At 37.9% G+C, this 20272-nt stretch overlaps 1 protein-coding gene across 2 annotated transcripts in view; it reads right to left on the minus strand.

Annotated features, from left to right (window-relative positions):
- The window catches only part of CCDC158 (coiled-coil domain containing 158), a 132160-nt gene that overhangs the window by 74476 nt on the left and 37412 nt on the right, over nt 1-20272 (minus strand). For both annotated transcript variants that reach the window (XM_011966211.1, XM_011966210.1), the window contains 5 exons: nt 13513-13622; nt 13045-13372; nt 12618-12694; nt 11580-11690; nt 8303-8417 (listed from right to left, as the gene is read on the minus strand). In XM_011966211.1, coding sequence (XP_011821601.1) covers nt 8303-8417; nt 11580-11690; nt 12618-12694; nt 13045-13372; nt 13513-13622 — 741 coding nt within the window. The remainder of the gene's footprint in view (nt 1-8302; nt 8418-11579; nt 11691-12617; nt 12695-13044; nt 13373-13512; nt 13623-20272) is intronic.

Below are 20272 nucleotides of genomic sequence, written 5' to 3' on the forward strand. Positions count from 1 at the left end.
TTTTTGAGATGGAGTCTTGCCCTGTCACCTAGGCTGAAGTGCAATGGCACGATCTCGGCTCACTGCGACCTCCACCTCCTGAGTTCAAATGATTCTCCTGCCTCAGCCTCCCAAGTAGCTGGGATTACAGGTCCCCACCACCACGCTCAGCTAATTTTTGTATTTTTAGTAGAGATGGGGTTTTGCCATGTTGGCCGGGCTGGTCTCGAACTCCTGACCTCAGATGATCCACCCGCCTCGGCCTCCCAAAGTGCTGGGATTACAGGCGTGAGCCACTGTGCCTGGCCTCTATAGTTCTTAATGTCTAGGTTCAGTGTATACTAACAGGCTAGGATCTCAGACTGTGGAGACTAAGGGTTTATATTTTAGCTGACCCACACAATATCATAACTTAGATAATAAGATATTAAAACAATGAGAACATGTTGATACTTAGTTATATGGTGATACCTTATCTTTAACTAGGTATCTACCATTAGTATTTTATCATCTACTTTCTAGTAATAGGAAATCTTTCACATCTGCATAAATGCTACATATTCCTTCTTACCTTTAAGGTGTCTATGTAGTAGGTTTCCAATCTACTGTCAATAATAAAACCTGGTTTGGATGATGTACTATGATAAAACTTTCTTAACTAGAGAACATTTGACTAAGACTAACTTTTTCTTGACAACTTTCTAGTTTTACTATTATTTATTTTTAAAGATCTTCACTTATTCAACACATATTGGATTATATTATCTATACAAACATATACATGTGTCTCTCTTTAACAATAATCAAATAATAGAAGTTATATATATATATCTACATATACATATATGACTAAGAAAGTACTAATACAGGACTATCAGTTTCCCATTTACCTACAGAAATCAGAATATAGACTTTAATATTTATATTGGCTATATTCCTAAACTGACTTTGTACCTGGCTGCATGCTAAGTATAAAAAGTAGTTCACAAGAATTAGGTACACATAAAATATTAGATTACTGTCTAAAATGTATTCCTAGACTTCAATAATCCAATAAAGTACTTTCCAGGAGGCCGAGGTGGGAGGATCACTTGAGACCAGGAGTTTGAGACCAGCCTGGGCTGCATAGTGAGATCCCATCTCTACAAACATAAAAATAAAATTAGCATGGCATGGTGGTGCATGCCTGTAGTTTTGGGTAGTCAGGAGGCTGAGGTGGCAGGCTCGCTTGAGCCTGGGAGTTTGAAGCTGTAGTGCGTCATGATCGTGCCACTGCACTCCAGCCTTGGCAACGGAGTGAGACACTCTCTCTTAGAAAAAACAAAAAAGGACTTCTTGTGCTCCTTTTGGGGCATATATAGGAAAATAAATGAAAAAGCCCCATAAAAATTCAAGCTCTGTAACACAGGTAACTTCCTAAGAAAAATGAAGGAACAATATCAGTTGATAAAATCTCTTCACTTTTATTATTATCAGGAAAGACTAAATCAGTACACACTTAGTAAATACAGTAAGGGGAAGAACCACAAACGTTACTGTTACACAGTTATCATTTTGCCTGGCAAGGAATGGGTACATGAACATGATCCGACAGGCAACATGATCAGCCAGAGAGCCAAACACCTTAGGTTCTTGTCTAGTTTCTGTTACATAACTTCTCTGTGTTTCCATTTTTTTAATCTATAATTGGAAAGAGTATTCTAGATGATCTCTCATGTTCCTTTCAATTCTAATACATTTTTTTCCATGAGAACAGTATTAATAAAGCTGAAATAATTTATTTTCCACCTGTCTTTTGAGCTATAAATTCAACAAGAACATTTCCAATTTGAATTAATCATATGATTAAAATAAATGTTTTCTACTCCTAGCCTGGCATAAACCATTTCTATCCTTGAGCAAAGAAAATAATTTGTATATATGCTTTAAAAGCTTAAATTAAGATTTTCTCTTTTGTCTGCTTTCACTTAAAAAAAAACTTCTGGATAATCATTTCATAACATCAAACTTGACATGAGACCAAATTAAAAAAACAAAGAAAAAGAAAAGTGCCAAGTCTTATCTTTCCATCTGTTTACTAAGTATAAGAAGTTCCTCCAGCCCCCTGCAGGAACATTTGTTTTGTGGTTGTCAGTACTGACTCAGCTGCTATAGCTCTGCTTTTACCTTTCACTTTTTAGAGTAAAAATATTTATATTAATCAATTAAAAAGATAAATAGAGAGTGAAAGGGAAAACCATTGAAGTAGCAGCTGAGTTGATATAAACAGCTGTAAAAAACACTATAAAGAAAAGCCTTTTAAAATATCCAGAATAAATATTGACATCTGAGATGTATTAAAGATTTTTTTCTTTTTCTTTTATTTTTACATAGTAGCACTGGTTTTCCCTTTCACCATCTATGAATGCACTTTTTGGTTTGGATTACTGGACAAATGAGTATTGGGATTTCATCCTAATCTCACATTGATTTTAGAGATATTGCCAATCATATCAAATCACATGAGGTTTGGTTTGTCTGTTGGTGGTGGTGTTTTCTGTTTTTCTGTGCTCAAAAAGACACAGCTATGGAGTAATAAGGGGTGCTACAGGCTAGCATGGCGGTGCATTGGCAGAACTATGCAGAGGTTTGCACAGAATCTTCCTGCACAGTATATATAGCTCTAGCCAGTGCTACTAAATCATTACTTTTTTAATAGAAAATTCAGCCCCAACTGCTTTCAAAGTAGTAAAAATAAACGTTGAATCAAGATCATGAGGTATTTTTGTTGTCAAAAAGCGAAAGTTAAGAGTAAAGCCAAATCTACAGAGCCAATAGTGACAGCTTCTACTGGTCCAAATTCGTAAAGGGGAATTCTGGAGGTTCTCCTAAAATGGAAAGAGAAGAATAGAAAACAGCATTACAGTAAAACACTTTTGTAAGCTACAAAAGCTACATCTCACATTTTTTTTTTGAAGTACAATTTCTATGTTTACCAGCATAAAATAATTGTGTTAATCTGAAGAGAAATATTAACTTCCAAAACAAGTTTTCTCTTAATTTATGCATTCTAGTTGGAAAATTTTGTTTAGACCGCCATGTCATCAATTTTTAAAAGTAAAAACACTTTTTAAAATGAAGAAATCTGACCTCGGGGGAAAATACTAATACTGCCCCTCATAAAACATGTTGATGTTTAATATCAACACACCTTTATTAGTTTCCTTTCACACAAATCTCACTTTTTTTTTTTTTTTTTTTCTGAGACAGGGTTGCACTCTGTTGCCCAGGCTAAAGTTAGTGGTGTGATCATGTCTCACTGCAGCCTCAATCTCCCAGCCTCAAGCTATCCTCCCATTTTAGCCTTTCTAGTAGTGAGGACTACAGGCTCACGCTACCATGCCCTGCACAGTATATATAGCTCTAGCCAGTGCTACTAAATCATTACTTTTTTAATAGAAAATTCAGCCCCAACTGCTTTCAAAGTAGTAAAAATAAACGTTGAATCAAGATCATGAGGTATTTTTGTTGTCAAAAAGCGAAAGTTAAGAGTAAAGCCAAATCTACAGAGCCAATAGTGACAGTGTTCCTTTCAATTCTAATACATTTTTTTCCATGAGAACAGTATTAATAAAGCTGAAATAATTTATTTTCCACCTGTCTTTTGAGCTATAAATTCAACAAGAACATTTCCAATTTGAATTAATCATATGATTAAAATAAATGTTTTCTACTCCTAGCCTGGCATAAACCATTTCTATCCTTGAGCAAAGAAAATAATTTGTATATATGCTTTAAAAGCTTAAATTAAGATTTTCTCTTTTGTCTGCTTTCACTTAAAAAAAAACTTCTGGATAATCATTTCATAACATCAAACTTGACATGAGACCAAATTAAAAAAACAAAGAAAAAGAAAAGTGCCAAGTCTTATCTTTCCATCTGTTTACTAAGTATAAGAAGTTCCTCCAGCCCCCTGCAGGAACATTTGTTTTGTGGTTGTCAGTACTGACTCAGCTGCTATAGCTCTGCTTTTACCTTTCACTTTTTAGAGTAAAAATATTTATATTAATCAATTAAAAAGATAAATAGAGAGTGAAAGGGAAAACCATTGAAGTAGCAGCTGAGTTGATATAAACAGCTGTAAAAAACACTATAAAGAAAAGCCTTTTAAAATATCCAGAATAAATATTGACATCTGAGATGTATTAAAGATTTTTTTCTTTTTCTTTTATTTTTACATAGTAGCACTGGTTTTCCCTTTCACCATCTATGAATGCACTTTTTGGTTTGGATTACTGGACAAATGAGTATTGGGATTTCATCCTAATCTCACATTGATTTTAGAGATATTGCCAATCATATCAAATCACATGAGGTTTGGTTTGTCTGTTGGTGGTGGTGTTTTCTGTTTTTCTGTGCTCAAAAAGACACAGCTATGGAGTAATAAGGGGTGCTACAGGCTAGCATGGCGGTGCATTGGCAGAACTATGCAGAGGTTTGCACAGAATCTTCCTGCACAGTATATATAGCTCTAGCCAGTGCTACTAAATCATTACTTTTTTAATAGAAAATTCAGCCCCAACTGCTTTCAAAGTAGTAAAAATAAACGTTGAATCAAGATCATGAGGTATTTTTGTTGTCAAAAAGCGAAAGTTAAGAGTAAAGCCAAATCTACAGAGCCAATAGTGACAGCTTCTACTGGTCCAAATTCGTAAAGGGGAATTCTGGAGGTTCTCCTAAAATGGAAAGAGAAGAATAGAAAACAGCATTACAGTAAAACACTTTTGTAAGCTACAAAAGCTACATCTCACATTTTTTTTTTGAAGTACAATTTCTATGTTTACCAGCATAAAATAATTGTGTTAATCTGAAGAGAAATATTAACTTCCAAAACAAGTTTTCTCTTAATTTATGCATTCTAGTTGGAAAATTTTGTTTAGACCGCCATGTCATCAATTTTTAAAAGTAAAAACACTTTTTAAAATGAAGAAATCTGACCTCGGGGGAAAATACTAATACTGCCCCTCATAAAACATGTTGATGTTTAATATCAACACACCTTTATTAGTTTCCTTTCACACAAATCTCACTTTTTTTTTTTTTTTTTTCTGAGACAGGGTTGCACTCTGTTGCCCAGGCTAAAGTTAGTGGTGTGATCATGTCTCACTGCAGCCTCAATCTCCCAGCCTCAAGCTATCCTCCCATTTTAGCCTTTCTAGTAGTGAGGACTACAGGCTCACGCTACCATGCCCAGCTAACTTTTTATTTTTGTTTTTATTTTTGTAAAGACAGAGTTCCACTATGTTGCCCAGGTTTGTCTCAAGCTCCTGGGCTCAAGTGATCCTCCTATCTCAGCCTTCCAAAGTGCTGGGATTATGGGTATAAGCCACTGCACCTGGCCATGAATTTCATTTTAATCACAGCTTTCATGTATTATTTCCTTTGATATTTTTCCTTGTTGTTATTTGAATAGTACTAACGAAATATGCACTGAAGCAACAGAGAAAAATAGATTTTAAGGTTTTAATAAGCTTTAGCAATGTCAAGTCGCATGAAAATAAAAATTAAGCAGAATAATTTGTTTTTAGATTTTATATTCAATTCATTATAACAAAAACATTTTATAACAATACAATTTTTTATGATCTCAAGTGAAATCCTTGTTATTCACTTGTTTGATTTTCCTTGCTCAGCTACACCATGTAATTAACGTCACCTTAGGCCAGAGTGTACTTAGCTATATTTACATGGCAGTCATCTCTGAGTGCTCCCTGACCAAATCAAAGGGAGTTACTGTTAAGACAGTCTAGTTAACCATCAACTAGGTGCCAACTCTATTTAGGGTCACTGTGGTGTATTATAAATCTCAGTGATTTACTAAAACTAATGAAGCTGATATGCCCTCCTTATTTCCGTTAGCTGTTTACTATTTAAGACTGTCAAAAATTCTTGCTGAGCCACTATTTACATTAGAGCAAAATCACAGAATGATTCTAATATCATGTTTGTATCTATATAACTCCAAAACATTCATGTAAAAAGCTTGCAGTCATTCATCTGGATCTCGTGCTTCTATAATGCCAGAGATTTAAATGCTTATAAAAACTTAGAAATTCTTTTTATATATTTTAGATGGATATTTCAGTATTTGTGAAAAAATTTCCCAATTATGTCCAAATCAGCATGATACTATATATTGGGCCAAATGCAAATTAGCAAACAATGGGTGAGGCTTCTGAAAGGATAATTTTTCCAAACAACAGTATAATGGAAAGCTATACCAGTTACCAATCATGTAAGAAACCACAGGTGAGTTGAGCTTTATTTAGTACTTTGGTGGCTTTTCATAAAGTTTGTCAATAGACAATGGGTACTTAATTTTTCCAAAATGATTTGTGATTATTCATGAATATGCATTACTATATTGGACTGTAACACAATAGCTCTCTTATTTCCTCTCTCACTGTCAGAATGTCAGCTCTCACTTCTGCCAGAGTGGCTACCTCCACTAGACCCAAGTGAAAAAGCACCCTCCCACCCCATGGTGCACTGAAATCAGCCCCTCCTGCTGTTGTCTGCAGGGTGCGGTCATGACCTTTTGGTATAGGCTTGGTCTGCCCAGACTGCTATCAATCATCAGGGGAAAAGCTTGTCCTGAGAAAAGAAACTAGAACACAAAAAGCAGGCTTCAGAGAGGTGGAGAAAAGCGTATGCTCCTCTCTGACCTTTTGTTTGTCGAGTGTACCCTTTAAGCGGTCTAAGGTCCCTTAAGGTTGCTCAGAGGTGGCACTGGTTGAAATAACACTGCCACAAGGATTTAGGTTAAGGGTTATGCAAGGAGGTTTACAAAAGGAGGCAGTGTTATTCAAACTGCAACCCACCAATAAATTATGAAATCAATTTAGTGAGCTTCAAATCAGCATCTGAAGAGAAGAGAAAATAGCCAGCATCACATGTAATAGGAGTAAATATTGTTTTATGAATCTTGCTTCAGTTGCATGTGTGTATTGGATCATAAGATGAACTATATTTCTTACTGTGAGTAGCAATGGAAAATATTTGGAAGACACTGCTGTAAAGGACCCACACCTATAACTGAGATTATACAGTTTCGTGTTACTGTATGGCTTAGACTTTAGTAAAGTCATGTCTAAATTCCACCCTCAGCTTAGATAAAGGTTGAGGTATCTTATTTCCATACTCGAACCAAGGAGAAACAGCCCCCTCCTGTGGCTGGCTGGAGTGATAATGAAAATGAAGGGTTGCCCAGAGAAGGGCAAATGTCTGGAAGAATTCGTGCTGCAATATATAATTCTTCCCATATGGAGCTTTCCTCCATGTACTGTTACCCTATAGAATTGGTTTCATTTTATAAAGGGTGTATGGCAGCTTCCTTATACTCTCTTTCTTCTAACCTACTGCTCCAAATAGCTAAGGTGTGAGAAACTGACTACAAGTGACAGAACTGTACGTAAATTGTTTCTGCATGGCTATCTAAGGGTCTCTTACAGGTAGGATGACTAAATATAGACTTTATCTTCCAAATGGGGGCACTATGGAGATGAGAGGTAGCATTCATAAAACAGGACACTGGGCTAGCAGGTATAAACCGAGACTGTCCCACGCAAGCAGCCTTGGGTGATCACCCTCCTTACAAGGAATGAAGAACACCATTCCTCTTAATGGCAGCTCCTTGTTTGTTTTTTAGGGTCTTACTGTTATACAAATGATTGAAATGAACAAAATCCTAAGCTCTGGATAAATAGATGACAATGATACTGAATAGCTTCTCATTAGCTATGGAAAGTGAAAGAAAAAAACAGAATATCAAATATTAATTAATGTGGTTTTAAAGTGAATTACATGATGAGAGATGAAGACTTATCTTCCTAATTAGTTTTTATGTAATTAATTCATTTAATTATTCTTAAAGTTAATTCAGTTTGTTAGCTTCACAATGATTAAGAGTTAGGAGTTGAAGTAAGAGAGGAGGTAGGCCCCAAAAATATTGAGTAGCAGGGGGATCTGGCTGGTATGGAAGTATCTGCTAAAGGTTAGCTAAGTAAAAATAATTAAGATGGTCTTATTTTTAATGCATTTTTTTAGAAACTTACTTGAACTATGCAAAAAATGTTTTGCTAAAAATGAATCAGAGTACATAATTTAAATAAAAATTGTTTATAAATAGTTTAAAATATAATTTAGCATGCTCTTACTCCAGCTTATAAACTGCTTTTAATTTGAAATTACTTTGATTTCTTATTTTCAAATAAACTATTAATAACATAATATTGATTCTAGCTATTATAGTCTCTAGAAGCAGAGCAGCAAAACCTAAACTCACCTTGTCTTCATACATCCTTTTGGCCTCCCTTAATTCAGAACGTAGCTGAGAAACAGTAGATTCCAGATCGCTGAGCTGACGCATATACATAGAGTTTTGATTTCTTGCTTGCTCTCTAAGAAGAGTTTAGAAGGAGAATAAATGCAAATAGCAAACTAAGAATAAGAGTAACACCTGAGTATTCTAGCTTTTTGACACTACTACTAGTTATTTTATATGGCATTATTAAGCCAATAGTCTTTTATTTTCCAAAATTGACTCAAAAGCTTCAGCTCAAATATATTGCAAACCGCAGAAGCTGGGTGACAGCTGTATGGGAGTGCATTACACTATTTTCTCTCTACTTTTGTATATGATGGAAAATGTCCATATAAAAAGTATTAACATACAACTCAAATAAAATTATTTCTATGCATATGCACACATTTTACTTATATTCATATATATTACACACACACATACACATACATACACACACACACACAGAGATATGGTTTGGTTCTGTGTCCCCACCCAAATCTCTTGTCAAATTGTAATCCCCACACGTCAGGGGAGGGACCTGGTGGGAGGTGATTGGATCGTGGGGGCAGACTTCCCCCATGCTGTTCTCATGCTAGTGAGTGAGTTCTCACAACATCTGATGGTTTATATGGCACTTCCCTGCTTTTCTGCTCCGTCATGGTAAGACGTGCTTGCTTTCCCCATGATTGTAAGTTTCCTGAGGTCTCCCAGTCATGATTCCTGTTAAACTTGGGGAACTGTGAGTCAACTAAACTTCTTTTCTTCATAAATTACCCAGTCTTGCGTAGTTCTTTATAGTAGTGTAAGAATGGATTAATACAGAAAACTGGTATCAGGAGAGTGGGGCAAGGACACCTGAAAATATGAAAGTAACTTTGGAACTAGGTAACAGGCAGAGGCTGGAACAGTTTGGAGGGATCAGAAGAAGACAGAAAGATGAGGGAAAGTTTGGAACTTCCTAGAGACTTGTTGAATGGTTGTGACCAAAATGCTGATAGTGATATGGACAATGAGTCCAGGCTGAGGTGGTCTCAGATGGAGATGAGGAACTTCTTGGGAACCGGAGTAAAGATCACTCTCACTATGCTTTAGCAAAGACACTGGTAGCATTTTGACCCTGCCCTAAAGATCTGTGGAACTTTGATCATGACAGAGATGATTCAGGGTATCTGGCAGAAGAAATTTCTAAGCAGCAAAGCATTCAAGATGTCACCTGACTGTTTCTGAAAGCATACAGTCATATGTATTCATAAAGAGAGGTCTGAAACTGGAACTTATGTTTAAAAGGGAAGCACAGTGTAAAAGTTTGGAAAATTTGCAGCCTGACCGAAAAGAAAAATCCATTTTCTGGGGACAAATTCAAGCTGTAGAAATTTGCATAAGTAAAGAAGAGGTGCAAGACAATGGGGAAAATGTCTCCAGGGCATGTCAGAGATCTTTAGGCAGCCCCTTCCATCACAGGCCTGGTGACTTAGGAGGAAAAAATGATTTTGTGAGCTAGGGCCCACTCCACTGCTCTGTGCATCCTCAGTACATGGCACCCTGTGTCCCAGCTGCTCCAGCTCCAGCTGTGGCTAAAAGGAGCCAAGGTACAGCTCGGGCTGTTGCTTCAGAGGGTGCAAGCCCCAAGACTAGGCAGCTTCCACATGGTGTTGAGCCTGCAGGTGCACAGAAAGCAAGAGTTGAGGTTTGGGAACTTCTGCCTAGATTTCATAGCATGTATGGAAATGCCTGGATGTTCAGGCAGACGTCTGCTGCAGGAGTAGAGTCCTCATGGGGAATCTCTACTAGGGTAATGTGCAGGGGAAACACACAGAATCCCCATTGGGGCACTGCCTAGTGGAGCTGTGAGAAGAGGGCCACTATCCTCCAGACCCCAGAATAGTAGATCCACAGGCAGCTTGTACTGTGCACATGGAAAAGCTACAGACACTCAACGCCAGCCTGTGAAAGCAGCGCAGAGGCTATATAATGCAGAGCAACAGAGACAGAGCTGCCCAAGGCCTTGGGAGCCCCCACCTTGCATCAGTGTGCCCTGTATGTGAGACACGGAGTCAAAGGAGATTATTTTAGAGCTTTAAGATTTAATGACTGCCCAGCTGGATTTTGGACTTGCATGGGTCCTGCAGCCCCTTTATTTTGGCCTATTTCTCCCATTTGGAATAAGAGCATTTACCCAATGCCTGTAACCCAATTGTATCTCAGAAGTAACAAACTTTTTATTTTACAGGCTCATAGGCAGAAGGGACTTACCTTGTCTCAGATGAGACTTTGGATTGTGGATTTTTGAGTTAATGCTTAAATGAGTTAAGACTGGGGGATTGTTGAGAAGGGATAATTGTATTTTTTTTTTTTTTTTTTGAGACAGAGTCTTGCTCTGTCGCCCAGGTTGCAGTGCAGTCTCGGCTCACTGCAAGCTCTGCCTCCCAGGTTAATGCCATTCTCCTGCCTTAGCCTCCCAAGTAGCTGGGACTACAGGTGCTCACCACCAAGCCCAGCTAATTTTTTGTGTTTTTAGTGGAGACAGGGTTTCACTGTGTTAGCCAGGATGGTCTCGATCTCCTGACCTCGTGATCTGCCCGCCTCAGCCTCCCAAAGTGCTGGGATTACAGGCATAAGCCACCGCGCATGGCCAATAATTATATTTTAAAACGTGAGAAGGACATGATATTTGGGAGATTACAAATCTGAATTGTAATCACCACATGTCAGGGGAGGGGCCTGGTGGGAGGTAACTGGATCATGGTGGCAGATTTCTCCCATGATTTTCTCGTGATAGTGAGTTCTCATGAGATCTGATGGTTTAAAAGTGTGGCACGTCCCCACTCTCTCTCTCTCGCTTTGCCATGGTATGATGTGCTTGCTTCCCCTTTGCTTTCCATCATAATTGTAAGTTTCCTGAGGCCTCCCACTCATGACTCCTGTTAAGCCTGTGGAACTCTGCGTAAATTAAATCTCTTTTCTTCATAAAATTACCCAGTCTCAGGTAGTTCTTTATAGCAGTATTAAGAATGGACTAATACAAATACTTAAAATAGCCAATCCCAGGAGCTCCAAATACTTGCAAAAATACTTCTTATATGGTCAGATGTTACCTGTGTTAAGCAATATTTCCTGTTCATTTAAATGTTAGAAAAAAAGTTTTACTTTCTTATGAAATCTTACCAAGCAAATTCTAAAAGATTATAGAACAGAAAGTTAATGAAAATAATATCTCTAAAATGAAGATGAATGACTAATAGTTTAAACCACATACTGAATGATTTCCATTTGACTCTGGATACTATTGGCTTGGCTTCGAGCACTGCTAGCTTTCTCAGTAAGTCCTGTTATTTCAACTTCATGTTCACTTATTAACTGCTCAATCCTATAAAAAGAATGTGGTGATTGTTATTTGATACAGAAGATTTTCCTACGAATTATTTTAAAAATGAATGATTTTCAATACTCTCAAATTTAGTATTTTGCTTTGCTTTTGTACATGCTACTCTTTTAATAACAAGTGTCCACAACAGGTCCAAAATCCTTTATCCAAATCTTTTGGGAGTCAGCTAGTTTTAGAATTCAGAATTTTTTTTTAGTTTACCATGGCAATAAATTGCAAGTACTATATATTGTATGACACCCCAAGTGAGATGTAGGGAAGTGTCCCATTAACCAAACATATTATGAATGCAACAATTTGCAAGTATTCACACTAAATCATAGACTATGGAAAGGTTTACATTAGCTCTGGTCAGGTTTTTCCAACAAATGAGTGACAAAAACTGTCTCCTTCACCAAACTTTGGTCAGGCTCTTCTGAGGCCTCTTTTCAACTATGCCTCAACCTTTGGCCTGCCTAGCCCAGACCTAGCAAGAATCTTGCTGAGTCAGTTTAGTCCTCCCACCCTCGATATCTGGTCAAGTTCTTCATCCCCTGCCTTTGATATCTAAGCCCTTGGCCTGAGTTTAGCAAGAATCCCCCTACTCTTGATGCCTTTTCTCAGTAATTTTCCATCCACAGACCCCCTCACCATGCCTCGTGGCTATAAATCTCTATTTGGCCTTGTACTGGAAGCTGAGCTTAATCTCTCTCTCTCCTATAGCAATACTCCTATTGTAATTGTCTCAAATAACACCCTCCTTACCATTTTAACCAGGGTCAGGAAAACAAAATTGTAACATGAGTTTCCTATAAACTCATTAAAAAAAGTATGTGTTTCAGAGCGGTTTAGATTTTGGAATTGTGGCTAAAACACTGTAAAACTGTGGTTTAGTTTCACTAGGCTTTTCCGTACCTGTCAGAAACCTACCTATCTTGATGTTGTTGCAGAAGTAGTTCCATTTTGTTCTGTGATTCAGATTTCAGTGCTTCAAGTTGATCCTCTACCTGGTTTTTAGAAAGAGACCCTGATTTAGTTGCTGGTAAATATAAGGCTTGGAAAATCTGGATATTTTCAACTAAAGGAATGCTTTAAATGCAAATAGAAATAATACTAAAATCAAATACATTCTATTCCCATATTTTATTAGATCTTTTACTTTGTCTATACTCTCATGAAGCTATACAGGTAAACCAAGGTAGTTCCTATTATGAGAGATTATTGTGGAAGTAACTTCTGTTATTTCAGAAAAATGAGAACTTGGCTTATTTTAAGAATTTTAAAAATTACACATCTAATGCTATTCTCTTAATGCGTTTTAATATAAAATTATTTAAGTAGCATTCTCACCACTTACTGGAAATATCCTCCCTTTAAGAAAAGAAATCTCTGTGTCTAATTCTCTTAGGATTTTACTAATAGCTGAGCCCAAGCTGCGGAAGTGCAGAGTAGACATGCTGTCATGTTCATATATTTTTTTGCCTGAGGCTTCTTCAAAGTCAACCAGGATTGACCGGATTTCTTGAAGCACTCCCTCATGACTAAGCATCATTTTTCGTAGTTGCTCTATCTGTGTGTTGCTGTCTTTCAGCATGTCCTCCTTAAGGCATTTGGCAGCTTCAAGTTCATGAACTGTATTTTGAAGCTGATTTCTTAAATCCTCCTGGGACTGACTCTCCCTTCGTCTGTGAAATAAATGAAAGAAAATAAATAACATTGATAAAACTCATATTCACAAAAGTAGTTTTACTACAAAGAGTAAAACTTTAAAATAATTTCACATAATGAAAATATGTGACTTTAAAATAATTTCACAAATCCCAACCTGATGTCAGCCATAGCATCTCTCTCCATTTGCATCTCCTGAAGTTTTGTTTGCAAATCAATGACTGACTGCCTCAAATAAAACTTTTGTTTCTCATGCAATTCATTGCTCTGAAAAAAAAGCCATGCAAATTAATCTTCATTAGAGAAACACATTTCCTTATAGCTAGTAAGTTCCAAAAATCTATATATATTTTCAATTCATTTTTATGTCTACTTCCTTCCCTCACTGCTGCAGTTCAAAGCCTAATTAATAACCTCTCACGTAGGTTACGAGAATACCTTAACTAGTCTCCCTGTATGAAGCTTGACCCTGTTTAATCCATTCTCTACAACCAAAACTCTGCTTCTAAAACAAATCTTACTTCCAGCTCAACATGGAGATAGGAATACATTTTTTACATGAAAACACGAGAATTGGTTGAAATTCTGTACATAAAAAAGTCAATCCCTACCTCCTACCCACTTAAAATACCTGGCAGCAGATACCACCACCCAAAACTCCAGGCGTCCTACTACAGAGAAATACACAAAGATTTCTAAGATCAGGCACTGAGGGATCTCCCAGCACAGGAGATGCTGTAGGAGATGCTCCCGTACATAGTTGATGCCATACCTAATCCTCCCACAGCAAAGCCATCAAGTTCTGCCCACGAATAGAGAATTTGCCACCAGTCTTTTTATTATTGCCTAATTCTTGAATATAAACAGAAAACCAAAAACTGCTGAACACTTGAAGAAAAATCACAAAGTAATAAATAGATCAATATCAAATAAACAAGCAAACACCCAGAAAAAAAAGAAGAACCAGAGGAAATAAAGAAAGATAATGCAAGGAATAGAAGAACACTTCAAAAACTCGTATTTACAGAGAAATTCAAGAGACATTATCAGCATAAAGCAAGAATAAGATGCTATGCCACAGAAGTGATGAGAGGAGAAAGGGTCATGAAAATTAAAAATATGGTTGTAAATGAAAAAGTTCAATTCAATAGAAATGTTGCAAGTCAAGAAATGTCCTCCAAAGGTAGAAAAAGTAGACAAATTTTTGAAACAAAAAGTAAGAGATATAGAGATTTAACTGAGGTGAAAGTATGTTTCCAACAGGAACTTTGGAAAGACAGAACTGAAAAAACAGAAGAAGGAAAACTGCCAAAGAAAAAATGCAACCGAATTCCTCCAAACTGAAAGGCACACATCTACAGACCAATAGGTCTACTGAGTCCCTAGCACGGTGAATGAAAAAACAAAAATTCATACCTAAGTACATTATGGTGGCATTTCAGAGACAAAGAAAAGATGTTAAAGATGAAATTCAAGTAAGTAAAAAATAAAAAATCATCTACAAAGGAACAAGAACCAGATACACATCTCAATAGCGATACTGAATGCAAAAGCACAATATCTTCAAAAGATTGAGAGAAATTACTTTCAACTTTACCGGGTCAATCATCAATCAAGTGTGAGTGTAAAATAGAGTCATTCTCAGACATGCAAAGATTCATAAAATGCATCTCTTTCTTAAGAATTTAACAGTTTATTAAGAATTTAACAAAGACGTGTTTTGACTAAATGAAGAAGTAGATCAAGAAAGAAGACAGGAGAGGCTGGAGGCAGAGCAAGATGGCGGAATAGAAGCCTACACCATTCATTCCCTCACACCTGCCACTCCCGATGGGAACACCAAATTTTAAAAACTATCTGCACACAGAAAAGCACCATCATAAGAACACAAAAGTCAAGTGAAAAATAGTGAGGCAGGAAAATAGAGTCTGGAGGCAGGGAACATAAGCCTGATTCACACTTCAGCTGTGACAGGAAATATCCTCTCCTTAGGGTACAGGATGTAAATGACTTTGTAACTTTATTTCATTTTCCCCATTTACATAGGGCATACCTTCAAGTAACCAATGGAATCCTCTAGGGAGTATTTAAACTCCCAAAAATTCTCTAACTGGGCTTTTGAGTTTCTATGCTCAGGCCCACTCCCACACTGTGGAGTGTACTTTCATTTTCAATAAATTCCTTCATTCCTTCCTTGGTTTGTGTGTTTTGTCCAATTCTTTGTTCAAGACGCCAAGAACCTGGACACCCTCCACCACTAAAAATAGTACCTGGTTTTAATTCATATGGTGGAAGGAGGCATTGAAGAGGGCAGGAGAGACAGTCTTGAATCTCCAACACCACCCCTTTCACTATCCTCCAGCAGTGGCTATGCAGAGGATCTGCGTAGGGGAGGGAGAGCACAGCAACGGGGGGACTTTATATTTAATTCAGTGCTGCCCCATCAGAGGGGAGAATCAAGCCATGCTGGGCTTAGAGGCAGCATTTGGACCAGCCCTAGTCAGAGGGGAATCGTCCATTTCAGTGGTCAGAACTCAAGTTTCTCAGCAAGCCTCACCACCACATGCTGACGTGCACTGGGGTCCTAGGTAAATTTGAAAGGCAGCCTAGGACACAAGGACTGCAATTCTTAGGCAATTCCTCTAAGCTAGGCTGGGCTTAGAGCCAGTAAACTATGGCGGCATGTGACCTAAGGAGACCCAAGCTGGTGTGGTTAAGGGAGTGCTTGCACAATCCCTTTCCCAACCCCAGACAGTGCAGCTTGCAGCAACAAAAGTGACTCCTTCCTTCTATTTGAGGAGAGGAGAGCAAAGCGTAAAAAGGACTTTGTCTTGCATGTTAGATACCAGTTCAGCCACAGTAGGGTAGGGCAGTGGGCAGAGTCATGAGGTCCCCATTTCAAGACCTACCTCCTGGACAACAATTCAAGATACACCCTGGGTCAAAAGGGAACCCATTGCCTTGAAGGGAAGAATGCAGTCCTGGAAGGGTTCATTACCTGCTGACTAAAGAGTCCTTGGGGACCAGGCATGGTGGCTCACACCTGGAATTCTAGCACTTTGAGAAGCCGAGGTGGGCAGATCATTTGAGCTCAGGAGTTCGAGACCAGCCTGACCAACATGGTGAAATCCCGTCTCTACTAAAAATCCAAAAAAATAGGCTGGGTGCGGTAACTCATGCCTGTAATCCCAGCACTTTGGGAGGCCGAGGCGGGCATCATGAGGTCAGGAGTTCGAGACCAGCCTGGCCAAAATGGTGAAACCCTGTCTCTACTAAAAATATAAAAATTAGCCAGGTGTGGTGGCGTGTGCCTATAGTCCCAGCTACTCAGCAGGCTGAGGCAGGAGAATCGCTTGCACCTGGGAGGCAGAGGTTGCAGTGAGCTGAGATTGCGCCACTGTACTCTAGCCTGGGTGACAGAGAGAGACTCTGTCTAAAAAAAAAAAAAAAAAAGAAACCAAACCAAAACAAAAATATTAGCCGGGCATGGTGGCACATGCCTGTAGTCTCAGGTCCTTAGGGGGCTGAGGCAGGAGAATCATTTGAACCCGAAAGGCAGAAGTTGCAGTGAGCCGAGATGGCACCACCACTGCACTCCAGCCTGGGTGACAGAACATGACTCTATCTCAAAAAATAATAAAAATAAAAATAATAAAAATAAAGAGCCCTTGGGTGAGTCCCCAGGTGAGTCCTAAAGGGTGCCCTAAAGGGTGAGTCCCAGGCCTGGCAACATTCACCACAAGCTAATCAAAGAGCCCTTGGCTTTAAGTAAACATCAGTGGTGGCAGGGCAGAAACTCCATGGACTAGTGGTGGTCGTGCCACAGGGAGAAGCTCCTCTGCCTTTGGAAAGGGGAGGAAAGAATGGGAAGGACTTTGTATTGTGGTTTGACTGCCAGCTTAGCTGCAGTAGAATAGAACATAAGGTAAACTGCTAAGGTATTTGGCTCCAATCCCTGGCTCCCAGACAGCATGTCCGGACATGCACAGGACCTGGGGGATCTCACCACTTTGAAGGGAAGGACCTTGGACAAGACTCAGTGTAGTGCTGACTTCAGGTCTGACCCATCCCATTCCCAGTGTTGGCAGCCACAGGAGTGCTTGCATAACCACACCCCACGTGGGTCAGCACACGTGGGTCAGCACAGAGAGGCAGAGAGACAGAGAAACTCCATATGTTTGGGAGAAAGGTAAGAGAAAAGAACAAGAGTCTCTGCGTGGTAATCCAGAGAATTCTTCTAGATCTTATCCAAGACCACTAAGGCAGTACCTCTATGAGTCTGCAAAAACCACAGCGTTATTAGGCTTGGGGTTTTGAATACCTGGAAAGCCTTCCTGAGAAGGACAGGCACAAATAAGCTCAACTGTGAAGACTACCACAAATAACTAACTTCAATGCCCAGACACCAAAGTACATCTACAAGCATCAACACCATCCAGGAAAACATGACCTCACTAAATGAACTAAGTAAGGTACCAGGGACCAATCCTGAAAAAACAGAGATATACGACTTTTCAGACAGATAATTCAAAATATCTGTTTTGAGGAAATTCAAAGAAATTAAAGAAAACTCAGAAAAAGAATTCGGAATTCTATCAGATAAATTTAACAAAGAGATTAAAATAACTACAAAGAATCAAGCAGAAATATTAGAATTGAAAAATGCAATTGATGTGCTGAAGAATGCATCAGAGTCTCTTAATATCAGAAATGATCAAGCAGAAGAAAGAATTAGTCAGAAGACAGGCTATTTGAAAATATACAGTCAGAGGAAACAAAATAAAAAAGAAAAGAAAACAATGAAGCACACCTACAAGATCTAGAAAATGGCCTCAAAAGGGCAAATCTAACTTATTAGCCTTAAAAGGGAGTTAGAGAAAGAGATAGGGGTAGAAAGTTTATTCAAAGGGAAAGTATCAGAGAACTTCCCAACCCTAGAGAAAAATACCAACATTCAAGTACAAGGTTACAGAACATCAAGAAGATTTAACTCAAAGAAGACTATCTCAAGGCAATTAATAATCAAACTCCCAAAGGTCAAGGATAAAGGATCCTGAAAGCAGCAAGAGAAAAGAAACAACATACAATGAAGCTCCAGTACATCTGGCAGCAGGCTTTTCAGTGGAAATCTTACATGCCAGGAGAGAGTGGCATGACATATTTAAAGTGTTGAAGGAAAAAAACCATCTACCACAGAATAATATATCTAGTGAAAATATCCTTCAAACATGGAGAAATAAACACTTTTCTAGAAAACAAAAGATGAGGAATTTCATCAACACCAGACCAGACCCGTCCTACAAGAAATGCTAAAGGGAGTTCTTCAATCTGAAAGAGAAGGATGTTAATAAGCAAGAATAAATCATCCAAAGGTACAAAACTCATTGGTAATAGTAAGCACACAGAAAAACACAGAATAATATAACACTGTAATTGTGATGTGTAAACTTCTCTTAAGTAGAAAGGCTAAATGATAAACCAATAAAAAATAATCATAACAACTTTTCAAGTCATAGATATTACAATAAGATTCAAATAGAAACAACTAAAAGTTAAAAAGTGGGAGCACAAAGTCAAAGTGTAGAGTTTGTATTAGTTTTGTTTTTGTATGTTTGTTTGTTATGCAATCAGCGTTAAACTGTCATCACTTAAAAAGTGATGGGTTTAAAATAATGGCTTATAAGAGAGTATTGCAAGCCACATGGTAACCTCAAAGGTGAAAAACATACAACAGATATGCAGAAAATAAAAGCAAGAAATCAAAGCATGGTAGTTGGTTATCAGAACTTACTAACATTAGTGTCACTAGAGTTGGTATAAAACCAACTGCTAAATTTGACTGGCTTAAAAATAAAGAAATCAAAGCATACCAACAGAGAAAAATCACCTTCACTAGGAGGAATACAGGAAGGAAAAGAAGGAAGAGAAGACTACAAAACAACCAGAAAGCAAGTAACAAAAATGGCAGGAGTAAGTCCTTACTCATCAATAATAACATTGAACATAAATGGACTAAACTCTCTAATCAAAAGACACAGAGTGGCTGAATGGATTAAAAAACAAGACTCACTGATCTGTTGCCAATGAGAAACACACTACACCTACAAAGACACACACAGTATGAAAATAAAGGGATGGAAAAAGATATTCCATGCCAATGGAAACCAAAAAAGAGCAGATGTAGCTATACTTATATCAGACAAAATAGATTTCAAGACAAAAACTATAAGAAGAGACAAAGAAGTCACAATATAATGATAAATGGGTCAATTCAGTAAGAGGAGGTAACAATTTAAAATACATATGCAGTCATGACTGGGGCATCCAGATATATAAAGCAAATATTATCAGAAATAAAAGTGAGAAAAGCCTCAATACAATAATAGCAAGATACATCAACACCCCACTTTCAGGACTGGATAGATCATCCAGACAGAAAACCTACAAAGAAACATAAAACCTAATCTGCACCATAGACCAAATGGAGCCAATGGATATTTACAGAACATTTCATCCAAAGGCTGCAGAATACACAGCCTTGTATACACACAGCAATAGACACAGGAATGTTCTGGGCAGAATACATTCCTCAGCTCATGGATGATTCTCAAGGAGAGACCATACGTTAGGTCACAAAACAAGTCTTAAAACATCCAAGAAAACCTGAAATAATATCAACCATCTTCTCTGACAACAAGGGAATAAAACTACAAATCAATAACAAGGGGAATTTTGGAAACCATACAAATACACAGAAATTAAACAATATGCTCCTGAATGACCAGTGAGTCAATGAAGAAATTAAGAAGAAAATTAAAAATTTTATTGAAACAGATGATCATGGAAACACAACATCCCAAAACCTATGGGATACAGTGAAAGCAGTACCAAGAGGGAAATATATATATCTATTAAGC

This window comes from Mandrillus leucophaeus, unplaced genomic scaffold (genome assembly GCF_000951045.1).
Source record: "Mandrillus leucophaeus isolate KB7577 unplaced genomic scaffold, Mleu.le_1.0 Scaffold75, whole genome shotgun sequence".
In the NCBI taxonomy this organism is placed as follows: domain Eukaryota; kingdom Metazoa; phylum Chordata; class Mammalia; order Primates; family Cercopithecidae; genus Mandrillus; species Mandrillus leucophaeus.